The 21,638-nt window shown below is 42.9% G+C and overlaps 1 protein-coding gene across 3 annotated transcripts in view; it reads right to left on the bottom strand.

Annotated features, from left to right (window-relative positions):
- The window catches only part of LOC121289895 (protein bicaudal C homolog 1-like), a 314,358-nt gene that overhangs the window by 216,041 nt on the left and 76,679 nt on the right, over window positions 1–21,638 (bottom strand). For all 3 annotated transcript variants that reach the window (XM_041209847.1, XM_041209845.1, XM_041209846.1), the window contains exon 2: window positions 17,496–17,542. In XM_041209847.1, coding sequence (XP_041065781.1) covers window positions 17,496–17,542 — 47 coding nt within the window. The remainder of the gene's footprint in view (window positions 1–17,495; window positions 17,543–21,638) is intronic.

Genomic DNA, 21,638 nt, shown 5'->3' on the forward strand with positions numbered 1-21,638 from the left:
GTTAATGGGAAAGGTTTTAAAGTAGGTAATTAGATTCCAGTCAGCCTAACATTAATAAAATCAAGATGCTGCATATGCTGGAAATCTGAAATAAATATAGAAAATGCTGGAGAAACTCAGCATGTCTGGCAGCATCTGTGAAGAGAGAAACAAAGTTAATGTTTGGAGTCATATGACTCTTCTTCAGAGTTCAAGAGAAGTAGAAATGTGATGGATTTTATACTGTTTAGAGGGAGTGGAGCAGGTGGAGCAAAATAGAAGGTCAGGGACAGGTGGGAGCTCAGGAGAAATTTGACAAAGACGTCATAGACACAGGACAAAGGGAATATTAATGGTAGTGGTGAAGAGTAAAGAAGGTAAAACAGCAGAAGGTGTTAACAGCAGAACATGGGTCAGCGCTCTGTGAAAGAAAAACATAAAAACATGTGAGAGATGGCCTTGGGGTTTTGGGGGAGGGGATCTGAGTTAAAAAAAATTGGATTAAAAAATGGGAAAAGATGGCAGAGAGAGTTCATGGTCCATAGTTGTTGGACTCAAAGCTAAGTCCGGAAGGCTGTAAAGTGCCTAATCAGAAGATGAGGTGCTGTTACTCCTGTTTGCATTGGGCTTCTACTTCTCTGTAGCTCTGAAGAGTCAAACACACTTGAAATGTTAACTTTGTTTCTCTCTCCACAGATGCTGTCACACCTGCTGAGTTTTTCAGCATTTTTTGTTTTTAGTTAAGCCTAAAATTGATGCTGGCGAGAACAATTATCAGAGAAAATTAACTGCCAGTTGGAAAAGCGTGGGTTAAAGATTTCAAATCATGCTCACTAACTCATTTTCTTTGATCAAGTAATGGAGATGATAGTGCAGTTGATGTTGCATACAGGATAGAGATTTAAAAACGGGGTTTGATAAAGAACTACATAATAGGTGGGTTAACATGGGATTAAAGGATCAGTGGCAGCATTGGTATCAAATTGGCTCAGTGACAGAGTGCAGTTAGTATAGGGGTGAATCGCTGTGTTTTTCCCAAACTGAAACGATGTATATAATGCTGTTCCCCAGGGGTCAGTGTTGGGATCAAAGTTCTTTGTGACATTTATCAATGACCTGGACTTAGGTATACAGGTCATAACTTCAAAATTTACAGGTGATACAAAACTTAGACTTGCAGTAAAAAAGATTGAGGGAGATAATAGCAATTTCAGAAGGAAAAAGGCCGGTGAAATTGACAGACACATGGCAGATGAAATTTAACGCGGAGAAGTGTGAAATGACGCATATTTGTAGGAAGAATGAGAAGAGGCAATATCAACAAAATGGTACAATTTTAAAGACAAAGACCATATACACAAGTCTTTGAAGTTGGCAGGACAAGTTGAAGCAGCATGTGGCCTCCTTGGTCTTAGAAGCAGAAATTTAGAGTACAAAAGTAAGAAAGTAATGCTAAACCTTGATAAAAGTCTGATTAGGCCCCCGCAGGAGTATTATGGAATAACCTGAGCATTACACTTTTGGAAGGATGTCCAGGTCTTCAGAGGATGCAAAGGGGATTCACCAGAATGGTATTAGAGATGAGGGAATTCATCTAGAGATAGATTCAAGCTGGGGAACCTGGGATTATTCACTTCAGAGCTGAGAAAGCTAAGGTGAGGTTCAATAGAAAAGTGTCCAAAATCATGAAACATTCTGATAGAGTAAATAAGGAGAAATGGTTCCTACAGGCAAAAAGATCAGCAATCAGATTGAAGATAGCTAGCAAAATAGCCAGAGGTTAGCTGAGAAAACTTTTTTTAAAAACATCGATACAAAAAGTTCTAATGATCTGGAATATACTGCCTGAGAGGGAAATAAATTTAAAGAGAGAGTGAGAGCGAGAGATAGAGAGGAGAGAAAAAAAAACTGGCCTGGAAAAGCATTGTTTTAGGAGATAAGAATTGAGTGGTAGGTGAGATTGACAAGGTGGAAGGAAGCTGCCCTGATCCTGAATAGGAGAAGGATTTGAACATCACCTCTGAATGGAACAGGACGCCACAGTTTCACAAACTCTGGTTAAGCCAGCACGAGTAGCTGGCGAGCAAGTTGGAATTGGTAGCAATGAAACAGAGTTGATGGTAGAGGCCTGAAAACTGTGTCTTTGGTCTTTCTGATGTACAGACCAAGGGCATTTTCATTCATCCATGACTTGATGGCGGACAACTGAGGTTGAAAGGAATAACATAGAACTCGAGCTTGGTGTCACTGGCGTGCAAATGGAGGCTGACCCTGTGCCCACAGTTGGGGTCATCAAGGGGCAGATTGTAGATGAAAAAGTGGACAACCCCGAAGGCACTCCATCACTCAGATGGAGGTGGATGACACTTGTTCAGACACTCAACTCATCAGCAACCAGACAAATAAACGTGTTGGTTACTCAGGTTGTCAGTGCTGGCTTGACAAATCATGTGACATTTGATCAAATGCTATCTGATCACATGACCCCAGTCCTGATGCTTAATCACATTTGATCACATGACATTTGCGCACTCATTACAAATATTGTGTTTACCTTTGTTGAGTGCTTCATTCTCACTTAGCGTTGAATAAAATAGTTGACATTTTGTTTTACTGAGATGAATAACAAGTAATAAATCAAAGGAAGAATACAGAAGAAAATAATGTTTAAGTAAAAACTACTGAGATGCTTCTACTGGACTGACCACAAGAGAAACACCAAATAAATACTGCTTATCCAACAGAAACATCATCCATTCAAGCAATTTCTAACTAAAGCTTTTGTAAAATTTTAATGACATCTTACAATACATAAGTTATACACAAGTTTCAGAGTGCTAAGGCTCAGTTCTCGGAGAGAAGCATCAAAACTGCCTGACTCCTGGAACAAAACATCTTATATTACAGTGCTCAGCACAGGCCGACATCAACCCTCCCTCCCTCTACCAGTTTATGTTGCTTTCCCTCTCCTCTAATTTGTTTTTCTTTCTCTCCCACACCTCCCCCCCCCCCCAACCCCCTTCAGCATGCACTGCTCTCTGTCTCTTGTTTCCCCCACTTTGTGTTTCCCTCTCTCACTCTCTTCCACATTGTGTTTCTTTCTCAGAACTCTCAGGTGATTTCCATTGGCCCCAATGCCATCTTCCTTAAAACCAGCAGGGATCGGGGAGTTCAGAATAACAGGACAGGACTAGGACAACACAGTTTGGCTGTAAGCCACAATCAGCTGATGCACTGCTCATGTTTAAACTGTACAAACGGGGACCCTTTCTCTTGCATTGCGAGCTGCAGCTCTCTGGGGACCAACCAATTCTGGGGGGGCTCCAGCTTATTGGGAACCCTATTGGTTACACGTAGCATGGAAGCTGCATTGACCAATCAACTCCTACTGCTCAACCGTGAACGTCTGTCTGCAAATGAATCAGTGAACCAATTGGATCTGGGGTCAAAGCTCATCTGCTTCTTAAATTAACAATGAAGTAAAAGCAATTTAAAATATCTGATGCTGATATTTAAATGCGTAAACAACGTAAACTGAACACACAGTTTCTCAAGTTGCCTGCAGAGTCCTAAGTTGCTGAGTTATTATGTTGACAACTCACACATTTGTGCAGTATCAAATGCACACAACCACTGCACAAACTGTGAAGACTGTCCAAAAGAACTGCAACATTTCAATGCTCAACTGTTGCAATCGCTACAAAGGCTATGCTTTAATGAAGACTGGCACGATAAAATAATGGCAGGTGCCAAGGCAATCATGAGCATTGCCACATTTTCTTTGGCCCAGTAAAGTTGAGTCCTTTCCAAGTCATTGAGAATCGAATTACTAAATTCATACAAAAAAAAATTCAGAGACGACTCAGAAAATTATATTTGACGTCCATACAGACTTTCTGAATTAACCCACAGACTTGTGCCAGCAGAGCTCCCTCAAAACTAACCAGCCTGGGACAACAGACGAAGCAAAGAATGTGGAAAAGAGGCAGCGAGAGCTGCTTAAATACATCTGAACCTTCATAATTCTGATCGGCATCCTCAACGATTATGGGAAATGTCAAGAATCTTTTAGGTACTTACATCTCTGGAAATGCACATTTACATCGGGATTCGAGACTCATCATGAAGTACGGTACGGTGATGGCAACGTATAACACTAGTAATCCCAAGGTCTGGACTAATAATCCAGAGAACACAAGTTCAAATCCCACTATTGACAGCTTGAAAAGTTTGATTTTGAAAGTTTTTGAAAGCCTGGGAAGAAAAAGCTGGAATCAGTAAACTTATCAAACACTGTCAAGATTGTTGCAACAATCTTTTGAGGATGCCGATCAGAATTGCAAAGGTTCAGATGTATCTTTTGGTTCACTAATGTCCTTTAGGGAGGGAAATATGTCCTCCTCACCTGGACTGACTCCAGTCCCACACCAGTCTGGCTGACTCATAATTACCCTCTTAAGTAGCCTAGCAGGCCACCGAGATCATCAAATAGTTACAGTGTTGAGGATGCACCTTCACCACATGGATTGCAGCTGCTCAAGAAGGCAGCCTAGGTAACAGTAATGAGGGCAGGTACGAAGGGACAATAAATGCTGGCTTTGCCAATAATGTATAAAAGCACAATCAAGATCATTTCTTTCTGCCAAGCCTCTTGAAAATGCCAAGGGCATCTTTCTATATTACAGGCACCATATAAAGACAGGCCGTTGTGGTAACAGAAAAAGATCAGCAATGAAATTGGACCAATCTTATTTCCTTCTGTCATTTGAAATGATAGAATCTTACAGCACAGGAGGTCTCCTAGACCTTTGGGCATGTGCACGCTCCTTGAAACAGCTTTTCAATTTGTCCCATTCCCTTGGTTCTTTCTCCCTAGCCCTGCAATTATCTCCCCTTCAAGTATTAATCCAATTCCCTTTTGAAAACCACTGGTCAAGCTGAAAGGGAATTCCAGATCACAATAATTGGCCACGTGAAAAGATGTCTCATCATCTAACCTTTGGTTTCTTCGCCAATTCCCTGAAATCTGCACCCTCTGGTTATTGATCTTTCTCCCAGTGAAATCAATTCCCCCCCTATTTACTCGATCAGAATCACTACAGTTTTGAAGACCTCCAATTAATCCCTTCTCGACCTTCTTTGCTCTAAGGAGGTCAATCCCAGCTTCTTTTCTCCATCACATAATCGGGCTGTGGGGGTTGGGCAGTTTCCAGAAACAAGGGAAAAGGCAGGGAACAGCCAGCTCCCACAAAGAAGAGTAGGTCCGGGTGGGGGGTAGTGGGAGGGGGTGGCGGGAGTGAGGGGGACAGCTCCCACAAACAAAAAGGTGGGCAGGGGCTAATTTTTAATCATGAGTGTGCACACACTGTTACTGATAGACTAACGGGTGATGTGTATGGACGAGATTACTAAAGTACCGAAGAGCAATATGTCACAGTTCACCACCTGGTGACTGGCTTTTACCAAAGCCCATCTAGTTACTGGTCTGCTTAACCAGATTTCATTGTCCTGTTAAAAACTTCTCACTTAGTCACTGAACAACAAGTATAAATGTTACCCGGGTGATTATTTATGTCCCCATGAGCAAAGACCTCTCAGAAAGTTCTTGACCAACTTAAGAGTATCAGAGAGGATGGGCAGGTTGCAGAGGCACCATGACCTTCTCATTAAGGGGGTTCTTAAGAAGTGTTCAAAACAGTGAGACCATCCCATATCTCTTAAGTACTTCAAAATTAACCTTATTAAAAAGATAGTTGGATTCTGCCAAATGGCTGCCTTACTGCTAACAGCGTTGACTCTTCCAAGTTGTCCACAATCCTTTATTCTCAGAGAAGGAAAAGGAGAAGCAAGGAAAATGGATTGTAATAAACTAAAGTATAAGTCCAGTCAGGACTGGAAATGAAAATTGAATGGTGGAGGAAACCTTCAGAGACACACTTATGCAGTTTCCTCACAGGATCTCCAAGTTTTTTTTATTCATTCACGGGCTGTGGGCTCCATTGGCTGGGCCAGCATTTATTGTCCATCCCTAGTTGCCCTTGAGAAGGTGGTGCTGAGCTGCCTTCTTGAACCGCTGCAGTCCATGTGGTGTAGGTACAACCACAGTGCTGTTAGGGAGGGAGATCCGGGGTTTTGACCCAGCAACAGTGAAGGAACGGCGATATATTTCCAAGTCAGGATGGTGAGTGACATAGAGGGGAACTTCCAGGTGGTGGTGTTCACATCTATCTGCTGCCCTTATCCTTCTGGATGGTAGTGGTTGTGGGTTTAGAAGATGCTGTTGAAGGAGTCTTGGTGAATTCCTGCAGTGCATCTTGTAGACGGTACACACTGCTGCCACTATGCATTGATGATGGAGGGAATGAATGTTGAAGGTGGTCGATGGGATGCCAATCAAGTGGGCTGCTTTGTCCTGGATGGTGTCAAACCTCTTGAGTGTGAGGAGAGCTGCACTCATCTAATCAAGTGGAGAGTATTCCATCACACTCCTGACTTGTGTCTTGTGGATGGTGAACAGGCTTTGGAAGTCAGGAAGTGAGTCGCAGAATTCCCAAACTCTGACCTGCTCTTGTAGCCACCGTATTTATATGGCTAGCCCAGTTCAGTTTCTGGTCAATGGTAAACCCCAGGATGTGATGGTGGGGGATTCAGTGATGGCAAGGCCATTGAACATCAAGGGGAGTAGGTTGGTTTCTCTCTTGTTGGAGATGGTCACTGCCTGGCCCTTGTGTGGCATGAATACCACTTGCTACTTATCAGTCCAAGCCTGAATGTTGGCCAACTCTTGCTGCATATTGGCACGGACTGCTTCAGTATTGGAGCCATGGCGAATTTACGAATATTCCTACTTTTAACCCATTGATGGAGGGAAGGCCATTGAGGAAGTTGGTGAAGGTGTTTGAGCCTAGGACACTACCTTGAGGAACTCCAGTGATACTCTGGGACTGAGATGATAAACCTCCAACAACCACAATCATTTTTCTTTGTGCTAAATATGATTCCAACCGGCAGAGAGATTTCCCTCTTATTCCCACTGACTCCAAGTTTTACTAGGGCTCCTTGTTGCTACACTCGGTCAAATGCTGCCTTAATGTGAAAGGCAGTCACTCTCACCTCACCTCGGTAGTTCAGCTCTTTTGCCCATGTTTGAACCAAGGCTGTGATGAGGTCAGGAGCTGAGTAGCCCTGGCAGAACCCAAACTGGGCATCAGTGAGCAGGTTATTGCTGAGTAAGCGCTGTTTGATAACACTGTCAACAACACCTATCACTTTGCTGATCATCAAGAACAGACTGATGGAGCTGTAATTGGCCAGGTTGAATTTCTCCCGTTACTTAAAAACATGATATACTTGGGCAATTGTCCACATGGCCGGGTGGATGCCAGTGTTGTTGCTATATTGGAACAGCTTGGTTAGGGGCGCAGCTAGTTCTGGAACACAAGTCTTCAGTGCTATTGCCAGAATATTGTCAGGGCCCATAGCCTTTGCCACATTCAATGCCTTCAGCTATTTCTTGAGTGGAGTGAATCAAATTGGCTGAAGACTGGTGTCTGTGATGTTGGGGACCTCCAGAGGAGGCTGAGATGGATCATCCACTATGGACTTCCGGCTGAAGATTGTGGCAAGTGCTTCAGCCTTGTCTTTTGCATTGATGTACTGGGCTCCCCCATCATTGAGGATGGGGATATTTGTGCTGCCTCCTCCTCCAACCTTAAGTTCATGTACTATGGCTCTGTTGGAGGATGTAGGGAATCAGAATGTACTATTTTGTGCAAAATGTAACCACGTTCCTTTCTAAGATGAACAATAAAACTGTTTGCACCGGGTACATTGACTGTGTAATTACCACTGGCCTTTAATATAAGGCAATGTATTCTGAATTTCAGTAAAGGGGAGGCAATGGTGTAGTGGTAATGCCACTGTACTAGTAATCCAAAGGCTAGGTTAATGCTCTGGGGATACAGGTTCAAATCCCACCACAGCAGCTAATGGAACTTAAATGTAATTAATAAAATCTGGAATTGAAAGCTGGTGATTGGTTGTCATAAAAACCCATCTGGTTCACTAATGTCCTTCAGGAAAGGAAATCTGCCATCCTTACCAGTTCTGACCTCCATGTGACTCCAGACCCACAGCAATGTGGTTGACTCATAACTAACCTCTGAAATGGCCTAGCAAGGCACTGAGTTCAAGGGATGGGCAACAAAAGCTGGCATTGCCAGAGACGCCCACATGCCATGAAAGAACAAAATTAAATTAGATGTTATTAGCGATTAAAGGGCCGTACTCATAAACCCTCAAAGCTCTTAAATAATTGTGTGGTTTCCATAGTGAGTACTTTGTATTTAAATTTGAGGAGAACGCACAAGCGATTTATTGGCTCTCCTTTCATCAGCAGAATTTCTGGGTGAAATGATTCCCAGAAGTTTATTTCTCCAGACACCATGATGAATAGCAGGTAGTTTCAGAGTTATTTTGAGAGGTTGAACATTAAGTGGAACTGGTCACAACCAGCTACCCTTAAATGAAACTTTGACATTTATTCAGGGTCCTTCAGATTGATCCAACATATTTTTCAAATAATTTTACATCCCAAAGGAAATGTACCAATCGGTTCAATTCCTAAGAACTGCCAGCAAAGCATCGATGGAAACCTTCAATTATTACAATTTCTCAACATGCTCACTTCCCTGCTTCCCTGCAGATTTAACCAGGGTGCTACATGTTGTGAGAGCAGGATAATCAAGTCACTATCCAGCCCTGGCTAAATAACCTAAATAGGTCAAGAACTTGGCAACGTAGGGCCTTACAATGAAAAGGAGGTGGCAAAATCTAAAATAATTAAATTAGCGTTAAAAGACCAGAACTGCAGATATTCTTTTTGGAGCACAGATGGTTACAGAGATTTAATAGGCGTTCAACATGATGCAGTTTTGATACAGTAAATCAAAAATAAACTGTTTCCACTGGCAGGAGGGTCAGTAACCAGAGGAAACTGGTTTAAGGAAATTGGCAAAACAGATTAGAAGAATTTTCTTTTAAAAACAGCAAGTGGAGATGATCTGGAATGCACCGCCTGAACGGGTATTAGAAGCTGATTCAACCTTAACTTTCAGAAGTGAATTGGATAATTACATGAAGGGGGAACATTTGCAGGCTGATGTGGGATAACTGAACAGCTCTTTCAAAAAGCTGGCACAGAGATGAGGGGCTGGATGGCCTCCTTCTGTGCTGTACAATACTGAGATCAGTCTATTGCAATTATATCCAGAAGGCTGCACATTAAAAGAGAGGATTCTTCCAAATGATTCTCTCACCATGTTACGGTTACAACAATATTGAGAAGTCAAACCATTAGGGAATTCAATACCTCACAACCCAGGCAGAACAAAACAGTTTAATAATGACAGGAAGCACATCCAAGTTTGGATATCATATTTGTATCATAGATTGGCCTGAGCTCAATGTAACCAGGTCAGCTGTCAATAGTTCAAATCCCACTGCAGCAGCTAAGGAATTTGAATTCAGTTAATTAAATAAATCTGGAATAAAAATGATGAAACTACCAGATTGTCGTAAAACCCCATCTGATTCACTAAAGTCTTTGAGGCAAGGAAATCTGCCGTCCTTACCCAGTCCGGCTGATATGTGCCTCCTGGTCCACAGCAATGTGGCTGACTCTTAACTGCCCTCTGAAATAGCTCAGCAAGCCACTTAGTTGTAGTTGAGAAGGTGGCTCACTCTCATAGCTGAGGGCAATTAGGGATGGGCAATAGATGCCGGTCAAGCCAGCAACACTCATATCCTGTGAGTGAATAGAAAAATCTATGGGAGGCAACTTTAATGCTGGGTTTCAACTAACAGCAACCATTCTGCAAGAAGAACATGCTCCAAATTTCAAAACAAAGGCAGAGTCAAGGAAGTAGCTGAAGGTCAACGGGTGAGTAAACTATTCTGTATTCAAGGTTACAAGAATAAAAGAAAAGACTTGCATTTATACAGCACCTTTGATGACCTCAGCATATTCCAGTGCACTTTACAGCCAATTAAGTATTGTTGAAGAGTAGTCACTGTTGTAATGTAGGAAACGTGTCAGCCAATTTATGCACCGCAAGGCTCCACAAACAGCAATGGAATAATGACCAGATCATCTTTTTTAGAAGCATTTGGTTAAGGAATAAATATTGACTGTTGTGATATGATGTGCATGCAACTTTAAGGGACCATTGGTTAAATTATTGTCCATCATTACACACCTCAACAGGATGTAATGCATCAGTCCCATGACCTGTAGGCAGTCTATGAGCAGCAGTGGTAAAGTCAAATGTACCATACTTAGCTCTCAGTGAACATTCCCCTTCTATAATCCTAGCTTCAAACGCCGAACCCATAGTATTGTTTCGCCAATCTTTGTGTATGAATAGTGTATATATGTCAAAGTTGAACACAACATTTACCAGGACACCTCAGAGAGCTTTCATGTCCTTCCAAGTGGTGCTGTGGGATCTTTTACATCCACTTATAGAGGGCAGATGGGGATTCAGTTTAATGTCTCATCCAGAAGAAAGCACTCTGACACCGCACAGAAGTGCGGGCCTCAATTATGCACTCAACTCTCTAGAGCGGGACTTGAACCTTGCAGAAGGTTGTTATGCAGGTGCAGCAAGTAATTAGGAGAGCTAATAGAATGTTAATATTTATTGCAAGGGTAACTGAACACAAAAATACAAAGGTAATGGGCAAAATCATACTAGGTGCGGTAGTGGGTAGGAAAAAGAACGTTTTACCTGCCGGCCTCAATGGTGGCTTTTTGCACCGTATCGTCCCATTCCCGCCTCATTAATTATGCAGCCACCAGGAAACACGCCGTCTCACTGCCGGGCGGCCTCCAATTTGCCCGCCAAGCCATTACCTTGCCGTTTCCTCACAAGAGTGCCATAGTTAAACTGCAGCTGCACGCACACTTCTCAATGCTTGCAGCCCAGGAGAGCACCAGTGAAGATATGGCCGCAAAGGCCAAGAGTGCAGCCCTCCATTTCAGTGATGCATCCGTGGGACGCCTTCTGGAGACTGTGGAAGCCCGCCGTGCTGTCCTCTGGCAGTAGGAGGCCCATCAGTCTCACCACTCTGGCTTGGGAGGTGGTGGCAGAGGTGATTGGTGCCAATGCTGTACACAAGAGGTCAGCCATCCAGTGCAGAAAATGGATGAAAAATCTCATCCTTGCCTTCAGGGTGAGGCAACCATCTTATCACTCTAAACTCATACACTCACAAGGCCATCACACATTCACTGGCATCTCACTCACTGCCAGCTCAAGGGACATCACCACTCACTCTTACACCTCCATCTGGCCTCATCTCCTCTGGAGACTGCCTCCTCAGCCCTCACCATCTTGAGGCCATTTGCATAGATCAACATGTGCGCCCCACACATGCACACTCTGGGATGCCCCTTTCCCCAGTATAGCCCTCGTGCTGCAGCCTCTTCCCTTGCCTTAGGCCACTTCTCCCCCTTCGCCAACCAAGCCCTAGCCCTGCAGCCACTGAAAATCCACCCCGGCCTTATGGCTGGTCTGGTACAACAAACAAACAAATTAGGAGCAGGGGTAGGCCACTCAGCTCCTCGAGCCTGCTCCGCCATTCAATAAGATCATGGCTGATCGGAATGTAACCTCACCCCACATTCCTGCCTATTCCCAATAACCTTTCACCCTCTTATTAATCAAGAATCTGTCTAGCTCAACCTTAAAAATATTCAAAGACTCTGCATTCACCGCCTTTTGAGGAAGAGTGTTCCAAAGACTCAACCCTGAGAGAAAAAACTTTCTCCTCAACTCTGTCTTAAATGAGCGGCCCCTTATTTTTAAACAGTGTCCCCTGGTTCTAGATTCTCCCACAAGAGGAAACGTTTTCTCCAAATCCACCCTGTCAAGACCCCTGAGAATCATAAAGATTTCATTCAAGTCGCTTCTTACTCTTCTAAACTCCAGTGGATACAAGCCCAGTCTATCTAACCTTTCCTCAAAGGATAACCACCCATTTCTGGTATTAATCTAGAAAACCTTCTCTGAACTGCTTCCAATGCATTTACATCTTTATTTAAATAAGGAGACTAGTACTGTACACAATGCTCTAGATGCGGTCTCACCAACACCCTGTTTAACTGAAACATAACCTCCCTACTTTTGTAATCAATTCCCCTCACAATAAGTGATAACATTCTATTAGCTTTCCTAGTAACATGCTGTACCTGCATACTAGCCTTCTGTGATTCTGACGACGCTCAGAGCTCTGCAATCGCTCACCATGTAAATAAGAAACTTCTTTCTTATTCTTCCTGCCAAAATGAACAATTTCACATTTGCCCACATTATACTCCATTTGCCAGGTCTTTGCCCACTCACTTAACCTATCTACTTAACCTACCTATATCACTTTGTAGCCTCCTTACGTCCTCTTCCTACTTTACTTTCATACCTATCTTTGTGCTGTCAGCAAATTTAGCAACCATTCCTTTGTCCCTTCATCCAAGTCATTCATATAAATTGTAAAACATTGAGGCCCCAGTACTGATCCCCGGGGCACACCACTCATCACATCTTGTCAAACAGAAAAAGGCCCATTTATGTCTACTTTCTGTTTCTTGTTAGTTTGCCAATCTCCTATCCATGCTAAAATGTTACCCGCTACACCATGAGCTTTTCTTTTCCACAATATCAAATTGCCTTCTGGGAATCCAAGCATAGTACATCAACTGGTTCCCCTGTTTCCACAGAACATGTGACACCATCAAAGAACTTCAATAAATTGTTTAAACATGATTTCCCTTTCACAAAACCATGTTGACTCTGCCTGATTGCCTTGAATTTTTCTAAGTGCCCTGCTATAACATCTTTAATAACATGATCTAACATTTTCCCTATGAAAGATGTTAAGCTAACTGGCCTGTAGCCTCCTGCTTTTAATCTCCCTCCCTTTTTAGATAAAACAGTTACATTTGCTATTTTCCAATCTAATGGAACCTTGCCTGAATCGTGGGAATTTTGGAAAATTAAAACCAGTGCATCAACTATCTCACTAGCCACTTCTGTTAAGTCCTTAGGGTGAAGTCCATCTGGATCTGACAATTTGTCAGCCAACAGCCCCAGCCATTTGCTCAATACGACCTCCCTGATGATTGTAATTTTCCCGAATCCCTCCTTCCCTCCCATTTCCTTATTTACAGCTATTTCCAGGATGTGTCCTCTATAGTGAAGGCCAAAGCAAAAGACCTGTTTAATTCAACCGCCATCTCCCTACTTCCCATTATCAGTTCCCCAGATGCACTTTCTATAGGACCAACACACACTTTGTTAACTCCTTTATTTAAACATTTATAGAAACGTTTACTATCCATCTTTAAACTAGTTGTTAGCTTCCTCTCCTATTCGAATCTTACCCTCCTTATTAATCTTTTTGTCATTCTTCGCTGTTCTTTATATTCTTTCCAATCTTCTGACCTGACACCCATCTTTGGTAGGCAGAAATCTGCCTGTGAGCTGCCCTAAACGTGGCGTGGTGCTACCTGCAAGACCTGGCGCCAATGACAGCAAGTGCTGCCTGAAGGAAGGTGGACAAACAAACCTCAAAGTCCCGAGCGAAGTGCAGCTCACCAGTTGCACGTCGCCTATGTACAGTTGTGAAACATGTCAGCACATGATTGTACAGATGATCCCGCGTGGGGGGGATGATTCTGGTAAGCAGAGTTTATAATTAGATGCGAATGTGTTAAAACGACGTTCCCTATGTCCAGTGGCGGGAAACGCGGCCCGGCATTGACAAGCGGAGCACACAATCGCAAACTGGTTTCACGACATCGAATAACTGATTTTTGGCCTTCTCGCCATATTGTCCACTCACACCCGCCATGACACCAACAGGGGTGGAAAATTCCGGCCTATGCTTCTCTTGCACAGAGCACTGGCTGAGACTCAGAAGTGCGAGCGCTGCCAATGAGCAATGGTTGATACTTTAAAAAAGATGGGGAAAAAAATGGGACAAGGCAAATACCATTAGAAGGATTAAAAGTTTGTCTTCTGATGCATCACTAGAGCCAGATTTGTTTGCTTTCATTTGTTGTTGGGACGTGGACATCACAGACACAGGATTTCAGTAACCCTGCAATGGCCATGATGCACCTTCCTGTGAAACCGCTGGCAGTGGTGTGCCTTGCTCGGCCATATCAGTGGGCAGTTAGGGGTCAGCCACATTAGTGTGAATTTGGAGTCACATATAGACGAGACCAGTTATGGATGACAGGTTTCCTTCTCTCAAGGACAATGGTGAACCAACTGAGTTTTCAGAACAGCCCATCGGGTGTTTGGTGTTCTGGAGGTAATATTCCAGATATAACATTCTACTCACATCTGAGCAGTATAATCAAATGTTTCAACATAGAGCTCTGTTAGAACTAACAAAGTCTCGACCATCCAGTAGTTTGAGGGTTAACTACCCACAACATTTAATCTGAAATAAAAGCATAATCTCCGAAATGCAAATCCTTTTAGAAACCACAATAAACTGATAAAACCATGTATTTCAGAACATCATTTATCTCCTAAAAGAGAGAATCTAGCCATTTCCCCTTGACATTCAATGGCATTACCATCGCTGAATACCCCACTATCAACATCCTGGGGATTACCATTGACCAGAAGCTGAACTGGACTAGCCATATAAATACTGTGGCTACAAGGGCAGGTCAGAGGTTGGGAATTCTGCAATGAGTAATTCGCTTCCTAATTCCCCAAAGCCTGTTCATCATCTTCAAGGCACAAATCAGCAGCGTGATAAAATATTCTCCACTTGCCTGGATGAGTGCAGCTCTAACAAAATTTAAGAAGCTTGACACCATCCAGGACAAAGCTTGATTGGCACACCATCCACAAGCATTCATTCCCTCCACCAGCGACACACACTGGCAGCAGTGTGTACCATCTACAAGATGCATTGCAGGAACTCACCAAGGCTCCTTAGACAGCCCCTTCCAAAACCACGATCACTGCCATCTAGAAGGACAAGGGCAGCAGACAATGGGAACACCACTATCTGAAAGTTCCCCTTCAAGTCACTCACCATCCTGACTTGGAAATATATCGCCATTCCTTCACTGTCACTGGGTCAAAATCCTGGAACTCCCTCCCTAACAGCACTGTGGGAGTACCTACACCACAGGTCTGTAGTGGTTCAAGAAGGCAGTTCACCACCACCTTCTCAAGGGCAAATAGGGATGCCCACATCCCATGAATAAATTGTAAAAATTCAGCACAGAAAGAGGCCATTTGGTCTAATGCACCTCTTTGAAAGAGCTATTCTGTGTGTTTAATTCTACTAGTCTATCCACATAGCCTTGAAAATATTTGCTTTTCAAGTGTATACCCAATTCTCTTTTAAATGTTATTAAATTTGCTTCCATCACCCTTTCAGCCAGTTCATTCCAGATAAGAACTTGCTGCATTGCTGTGAAATTTGATGATGACACAAAGATAGGTGGAGAGTAAGCGGTGAAGAGTACATAAAGAGGCTAGAAAGGGACATAGATAGATTAAGTGAGTGGGCAAAGAACTAATAAATAAAGTCTAATGTGGGAAAATGTGAAATTGTCCATTTTGGCAGGAAGAATGAAAAAGCATATTATCTAAATGGTGAGGAGTTTGCAGAGCTCTGAGATGCAGAGGGATCTGGGTGTCCTAGTGCATGAATTGTGAAAGGTTAATGTGAAAGTACAGCAAGTAATTAGGCAAGCTAATAGAATGTTGTTGTTTATTGAGAGGGGAATTGAATACAAAAGCACAGAAGTTATGCTTCAGTTGTACAGGGCATTGGGGAGACCACATCTGGAGTCCTGTGTACAGTTTTGGTCTCCTTATTTAAGGAAAAATGTAAATGTGTTGGAAGCAGTTCAGAGAAGGTTTACTAGACTAATACCTGAATGGAAGGATTCTCTTATGAGGAAAGGTTAGATAGGCTAGGCTTGTATCCACTGGAGTTTAGAAGAGTAAGAGGCAACTTGATTGAAAAATATAAAGGTCCTGAGACGTCTTGACAGGGTGGATGTGCAGAAGATGTTTCCTCTTGTGGGAGAATCTAAAACTAGGGGTCACTGTTTAAAAATAAGGGGTCGCTTATTGAAAACAGATGAGGAGAGTTTTTTTTCTCTCAGAGGTTCATGAGTCTTTGGAACTCTCTTCCTCAAAAGGCGGTGGATGCAGAGTCTTTAAATATTTTTAAGGTAGAAGTAGGTAGATTCTTGATAAACAAGGGGGTGAAAGGTTATCGGGGGGGTAGGCAGGATGTGGGGTTGAAAAATTTTCCTCGTCATCTTCCCTCGATTCTTTTGTCAAATACCTTAAACCAGTGTCCTCCAGTTACTGATTATCCTGCAAATGAAAACAGTTTCTGCCTATATTTACTTACTTACAAAGGCACGCTTTTGAAAGTTACTGTTCTCCCTATCCCTCTATCAAAACCCTTCATGATTTTGACGACCTCCACTGAACCTCCCTTTCATGTTCTCTGCTCTGAGGAGAACAATCCCAACTTTTCCAGTCACCCCAAGTAACATCCAGCCACCCATGCCTTGGTACCCTTCCAGTAAATCTCCTCTGCGTTATTCTTCCTAATTGGACAGTTGAGGGCTAACCACTTCAGAGCAGTTTCTTAGTTAGTTAACCCCACAACTGCTGCTTTGAAGAATCTTGCGCTCCCCAATATTTCATAAACTTACTCATCTGTTGAATATATTTATACATTTTCTTAAAGAGCAATAAATTCCACACACAGATTTCAGTTACATGTAGCATTTCACCTCAATGGCATCTGTGCCAGCAGTTGACTTTAGATCAAGAACAGAAGACTCAATTTCACACCCAAGAATATTTTTTGAATAATGGGTTAAAAAAAACATTGAATGCTAGAGTGCCCTGAATTAGCACATTTCTTCAGACACTTGATCAACTCACACAACAACTGAAATGACCAGTGCACTGATGAGGACCTTGAGAATGGGTTGAGAATGCAGGTGAGAATGCGAAAGTATGTGTCAGTATCTTTCCTTGCAAGTAAAAGGAATTGCAAGTTTAGTTTGAAAGGAAGTACATTACAAAACATGCACATTTAAGGTGGAACAATTCCTGCAGAAATCCCACTAAAACTGATTAAGAGGGCCATAGGAGTCTAAGTCCTTTTGCTTGCTTCAACACAAAATTTGATTATAATCAGCATTATAGGCTCAAGGCTTTATATTACAGAGCTTCAGAACTGAACAGGGAAGTGTTAATGCTCTCAAAGACATGGGACTGGAATATCTTTACACTACACTCTCTCAGAAAACAAGGGCCTCGTCATTTCTTACAGTTATGGTTTAACTATCTTTTCAAATTGGTTCAGGGTAAAATACACAACCAAACTATTCACTATCAGCATCAATGCCAGGGGAAGACAATGTCTGCTGAGGGGGCGGAGCCACAGTACAGTACCTTCTGGAAGAAGTCTTCCCCACTTTTGCCTTTTCCTTCAGCAGCAGCTGCAAAATAAACATTCAGGGTCAAACATATTCCAAGTAAATTCTTCACTCAAACACAAAAAAGCTAAGGAAGTAGCAAACATTTAACTGTGCAATCAACGTTTTTATAAAAACAAAAAACTGCGGATGCTAATTAACGTTTTTTTAAGAACTTTTATCAATAAATTTAAAGGTTCTTCTTCCAGCCTGACACGTCAGAGCTCACTGGGTGATGAAAATCACATGACCACTAAATCTAAATGCTGAGTGGTCACTGGTTCCCTCTTCGGAGTGGATCGTGTAAAACATGTTACCATACGAAGACACTGTTCAATATTCTACCAAGTGGATCCTAACAAATCCATTCCTGTTCATGTACTTACTGCCTGCACCAACCCTTTCCCCCGACCCACGCCCCCCTCTCAGGCTTCCCACATCCATCTCTCTCCCATCACTGGTCCTCCCCACATCCTCCCTTCCCCCATCCCCAGCCCTCCCCACATCCTCCCTTCCCTCATTCCCACCTCTCCCCCAGCCCCACCCTCACCTCCACCCCCTCCTCCCTCATCCCTGTGCTCCCTGCACCACCCCACACCCACTGTAAAGGTGCCAGATTTGATTCCAAGCAGAGCTCAGTCTGTGTACCTGTGGGGATGGGGGAGGCGCGGTGCGCGCAGGGTGAGAGCTGAGCACAGGGTGGGGCTGATGCAATCACACTCTTTACTTGTGGGTTAGACAAAGTGAACAATTAACAAGCAGCCATGGATCCCGCTCCTCCTTGCTGGAAACCAACATGTGAACACCAGGACACAACAGGGGGCCACCATCCACCCTGGTTTCACTCCCAACCTTGTTGTTTCAGCTGAAACATTGAGTCAGCACCCTCAGAATAGGAGTGGGAGGGGATGGGAGGGGACTGGGGGCAAGAAAAATGTGACAGTGGCAGTAACAGGAAATGGTGAGGTGTAGGGGGAGTGAGGCTGGAGGCAAGCAGAAATAATATTCTCAGAAACAAGAATCATAAATAACTGGGCAGTAGGTTGTGCTTAGCTCAGGAATGTTATATAATGTGAAGTGAATAGGAAATGAGCTGCTGCATTGGAATTCTACGCTTGGATCAAATATCTGTTTCTCTCAGCTGAACACTTTCATTTAATATGTAACATGTTCCTCAAGGCAAACACGAGACCAGACTGCTTGACATGATCAGCATTGCAGAATAGACACAATAGTTTTGATTTGGGCTAGACTAATATACAGATAACGATAGACAGGAGAATGTCTTCTGCTCCATTCAGCCAGTCCCACACAATGGTGATACTTTGTGTATCGCAATATTGTTATGAGGATGTGTTATGTAGAAGTTAATTTATCATGTCATTGGCTGGGCATCATTATGTTTTACAGATATATATAATTTAATATATTTGGAAAGAACACATTTGTTAAGCGAAGGATGCTGGCCTACAGCAGCTACCGTGTTGCATTTGCGAAGGACACAAGCTGCTTTATAGAAGATTATCCCAAATTGAATCCAGAGTTAGGCCACGTGACCCAGCTTATTCCTTACACCGAACTACAGACAGTTCAGTATGTAGACTGAATTGGCAATATCGTCTCCCTTTTAAATTCAAACTCTGTTATAACCAACCCAAGGAGTGGGAAAAAGAGACGAGGAGTCAGTTTACCACTCCTAACCTGGTTGTAACAATACGTGCATTCCCCATCCTCTGGAATGTGGTGGGGGTGAAAAAACCAGATTGAAAACCAGACCAACATGGCGGAACAACATTCTGTGAAATTCCGCAGAACTTGCTCAAAAATTGGAGGGAGGATTCAGACAAACAAAGAATCAACATATTATTCGATCTGACCCAAAACAAAACAGAAGGGAGGCAATTGTCTTCCACATGACAGTCTGGGGGACCATAATCATCAGGCAAACAGCAGGACTCAGCACAAACCAACCATTGTGTCAGTTGCTTACGGCACTAGTTAGAAGCTAGTTTTGGACTGCATCATTTTCACTTGGAGACCCTGAACACTCAAATCTCTTTGGAAACCATTGGATACGCCCAGAGAGCCTGCCTGCTGGGTGTGAGTGATACGACATTAAGAAAAAGTTGAGGTCAATTGAATTAATCAGATACAAAGGCCCAGGCTGTTCACTTAATGAGAAAAGAGGCCAACTGCTCTGATATGTTTTGAGAATGAATTTAGTTGAAACATATCTGTGAAAATTTGAGCATGAGCAGGTGCTATTTCCCACGTTTGACCAAATTGTGGCAGAAGGCCATTTGCAGTCTTTAGTTACACAAAGTTTCAGCCTTAGACTGTAATGATCAGACGAAGAAGCCATGAGCCTCCCGACAGTCCTGGTCTCACACTGCAAAGACTGGGAAATAGATTCAGACTAGGCAGGCTTTGGGATAGACTGGCTGGTAGAGCAGCAATAACAACTGCTGGGCGTTCGCAGTGAAAATCACTGTGCTACTAAACCAAGAGCTTTTATAAGCTGGAAGAGTTGTAAACCAGACTCTTCCTTTACGCGTCTAAACAGATCCCAAACATTATCATTTACACTTCCACTACATGTCACGATATACACATCGCTAGAACAGCAACTTGCCTTTAATACAATAAAACATCCCAAGGCACTTTGCAGGAGCATTAACAAATTTGGCACTGAGACACATTGGATATGTAAGGACAGGCAACCAAAAGTTTGACAAAGAGGCAGGTTTTAAGGGATGTTGAGGTAAAGAAAGTGAGGTAGTGGGACAGAGAGTTTAGGGGAGGGAATTTCAGAATTTAGGGCCTACCCAGCTGAAGGCAGCACGGTTGCCAATAGCAGAGCAATGCAAGTCAGAAATACACAAGAAACAGGAACTGGAAGAGCACAGAGATCTTGGAAGTTTGTAGGGCTGGAGCAGCAAAGCAATAGGGAAGGTCAAGAACACAGCAGGTTTTGAAAATAAACAAGGATTTTAAAATCGAGGTGTTGTTGGACCAGAAGCGAGCAGAGGCTATATGTTTCCCCATTCTCTCTCTGTACGATTGTATATTAATTGAATTCAATTGTACATAGATGATAGGTATAAACTGTGGATTTGGCTTGTGCTACTGTAAATAGGAACAAACTGAAACTGTGGCAATTGGGCTAGGAGGTGCAAGTTTGTAATGTGTGCCTTTGTAAATTAAAGCCTATAAAGTATGTAAAGATTGGCTCACCACCTGGCTGACTGGAATTTTTAAAAAAACACTTTCTAACTGAGTCTGCTGGATGCAACAATCAAATTTAGCAAGCTGATCCAAAACAGCCTCTCCTCCTTTCCCTCATTATCACCTTCACCTACAACTCCATAGGTAGCATCAGGCAAGAACCACTGGAAGCCATGCAATCATTTTTTTTCAAAAATTCATTCTTAGGATGTGGGCATGGGTGGGGGGGGCTGTAATCTATTGTACACTTCTTGTAAACCTTGCGAGGGTGACAACTGACCATCTCTTGAAACTGTTCACAATGGTTTGATACAATTGAGTGGCTTACTGGGCCACTTCAGAGGCAAGTTAAGGGTTAGCCAACCATTTTGATGTGGGACAGGAGGCACATAAGGACAAGAATGGTAAAGATGGCAGGTTTTCCTTCCCTAATTGGACATTACTGAACCACTTAGATCTTTACAACAGTCCAATTGTGTCATGGTCAGCCGAGGTCATGTGCTCAAGTTTCTGGGTGGAACTTGAACTTCTGACCATCTGACTCAGAGACAAACACTTAGCCACTGAGCTAAGATAGTTAAACTGGAGCTGTAATCAGTCCTGGAACCTAAACACCAATTGGGAGTCAAGTCCTGCAGCTCTAGCCACCAAAGTAAATACACAAAGCATGAAATTCAGGAAGAAGAATCATACTGCGAGATTTGAATTTCACAGGGAATTTCTCAGCCTGCCAATGATATCCTTCATCAACTGTTGAGGCCCCTGTGCGTACACTAAATTCCAGCGCTCCAACTGTGTACAAATGATTCCCAACTGTTGACTAAATCGCATGCACGTCCGTTTGACATGACTGTAGGTCAACAGAAACATTCTGTTTAAACACTCCATCCATTTG

The sequence above is a fragment of the Carcharodon carcharias genome, chromosome 17, assembly GCF_017639515.1.
Source record: "Carcharodon carcharias isolate sCarCar2 chromosome 17, sCarCar2.pri, whole genome shotgun sequence".
NCBI lineage: Eukaryota > Metazoa > Chordata > Chondrichthyes > Lamniformes > Lamnidae > Carcharodon > Carcharodon carcharias.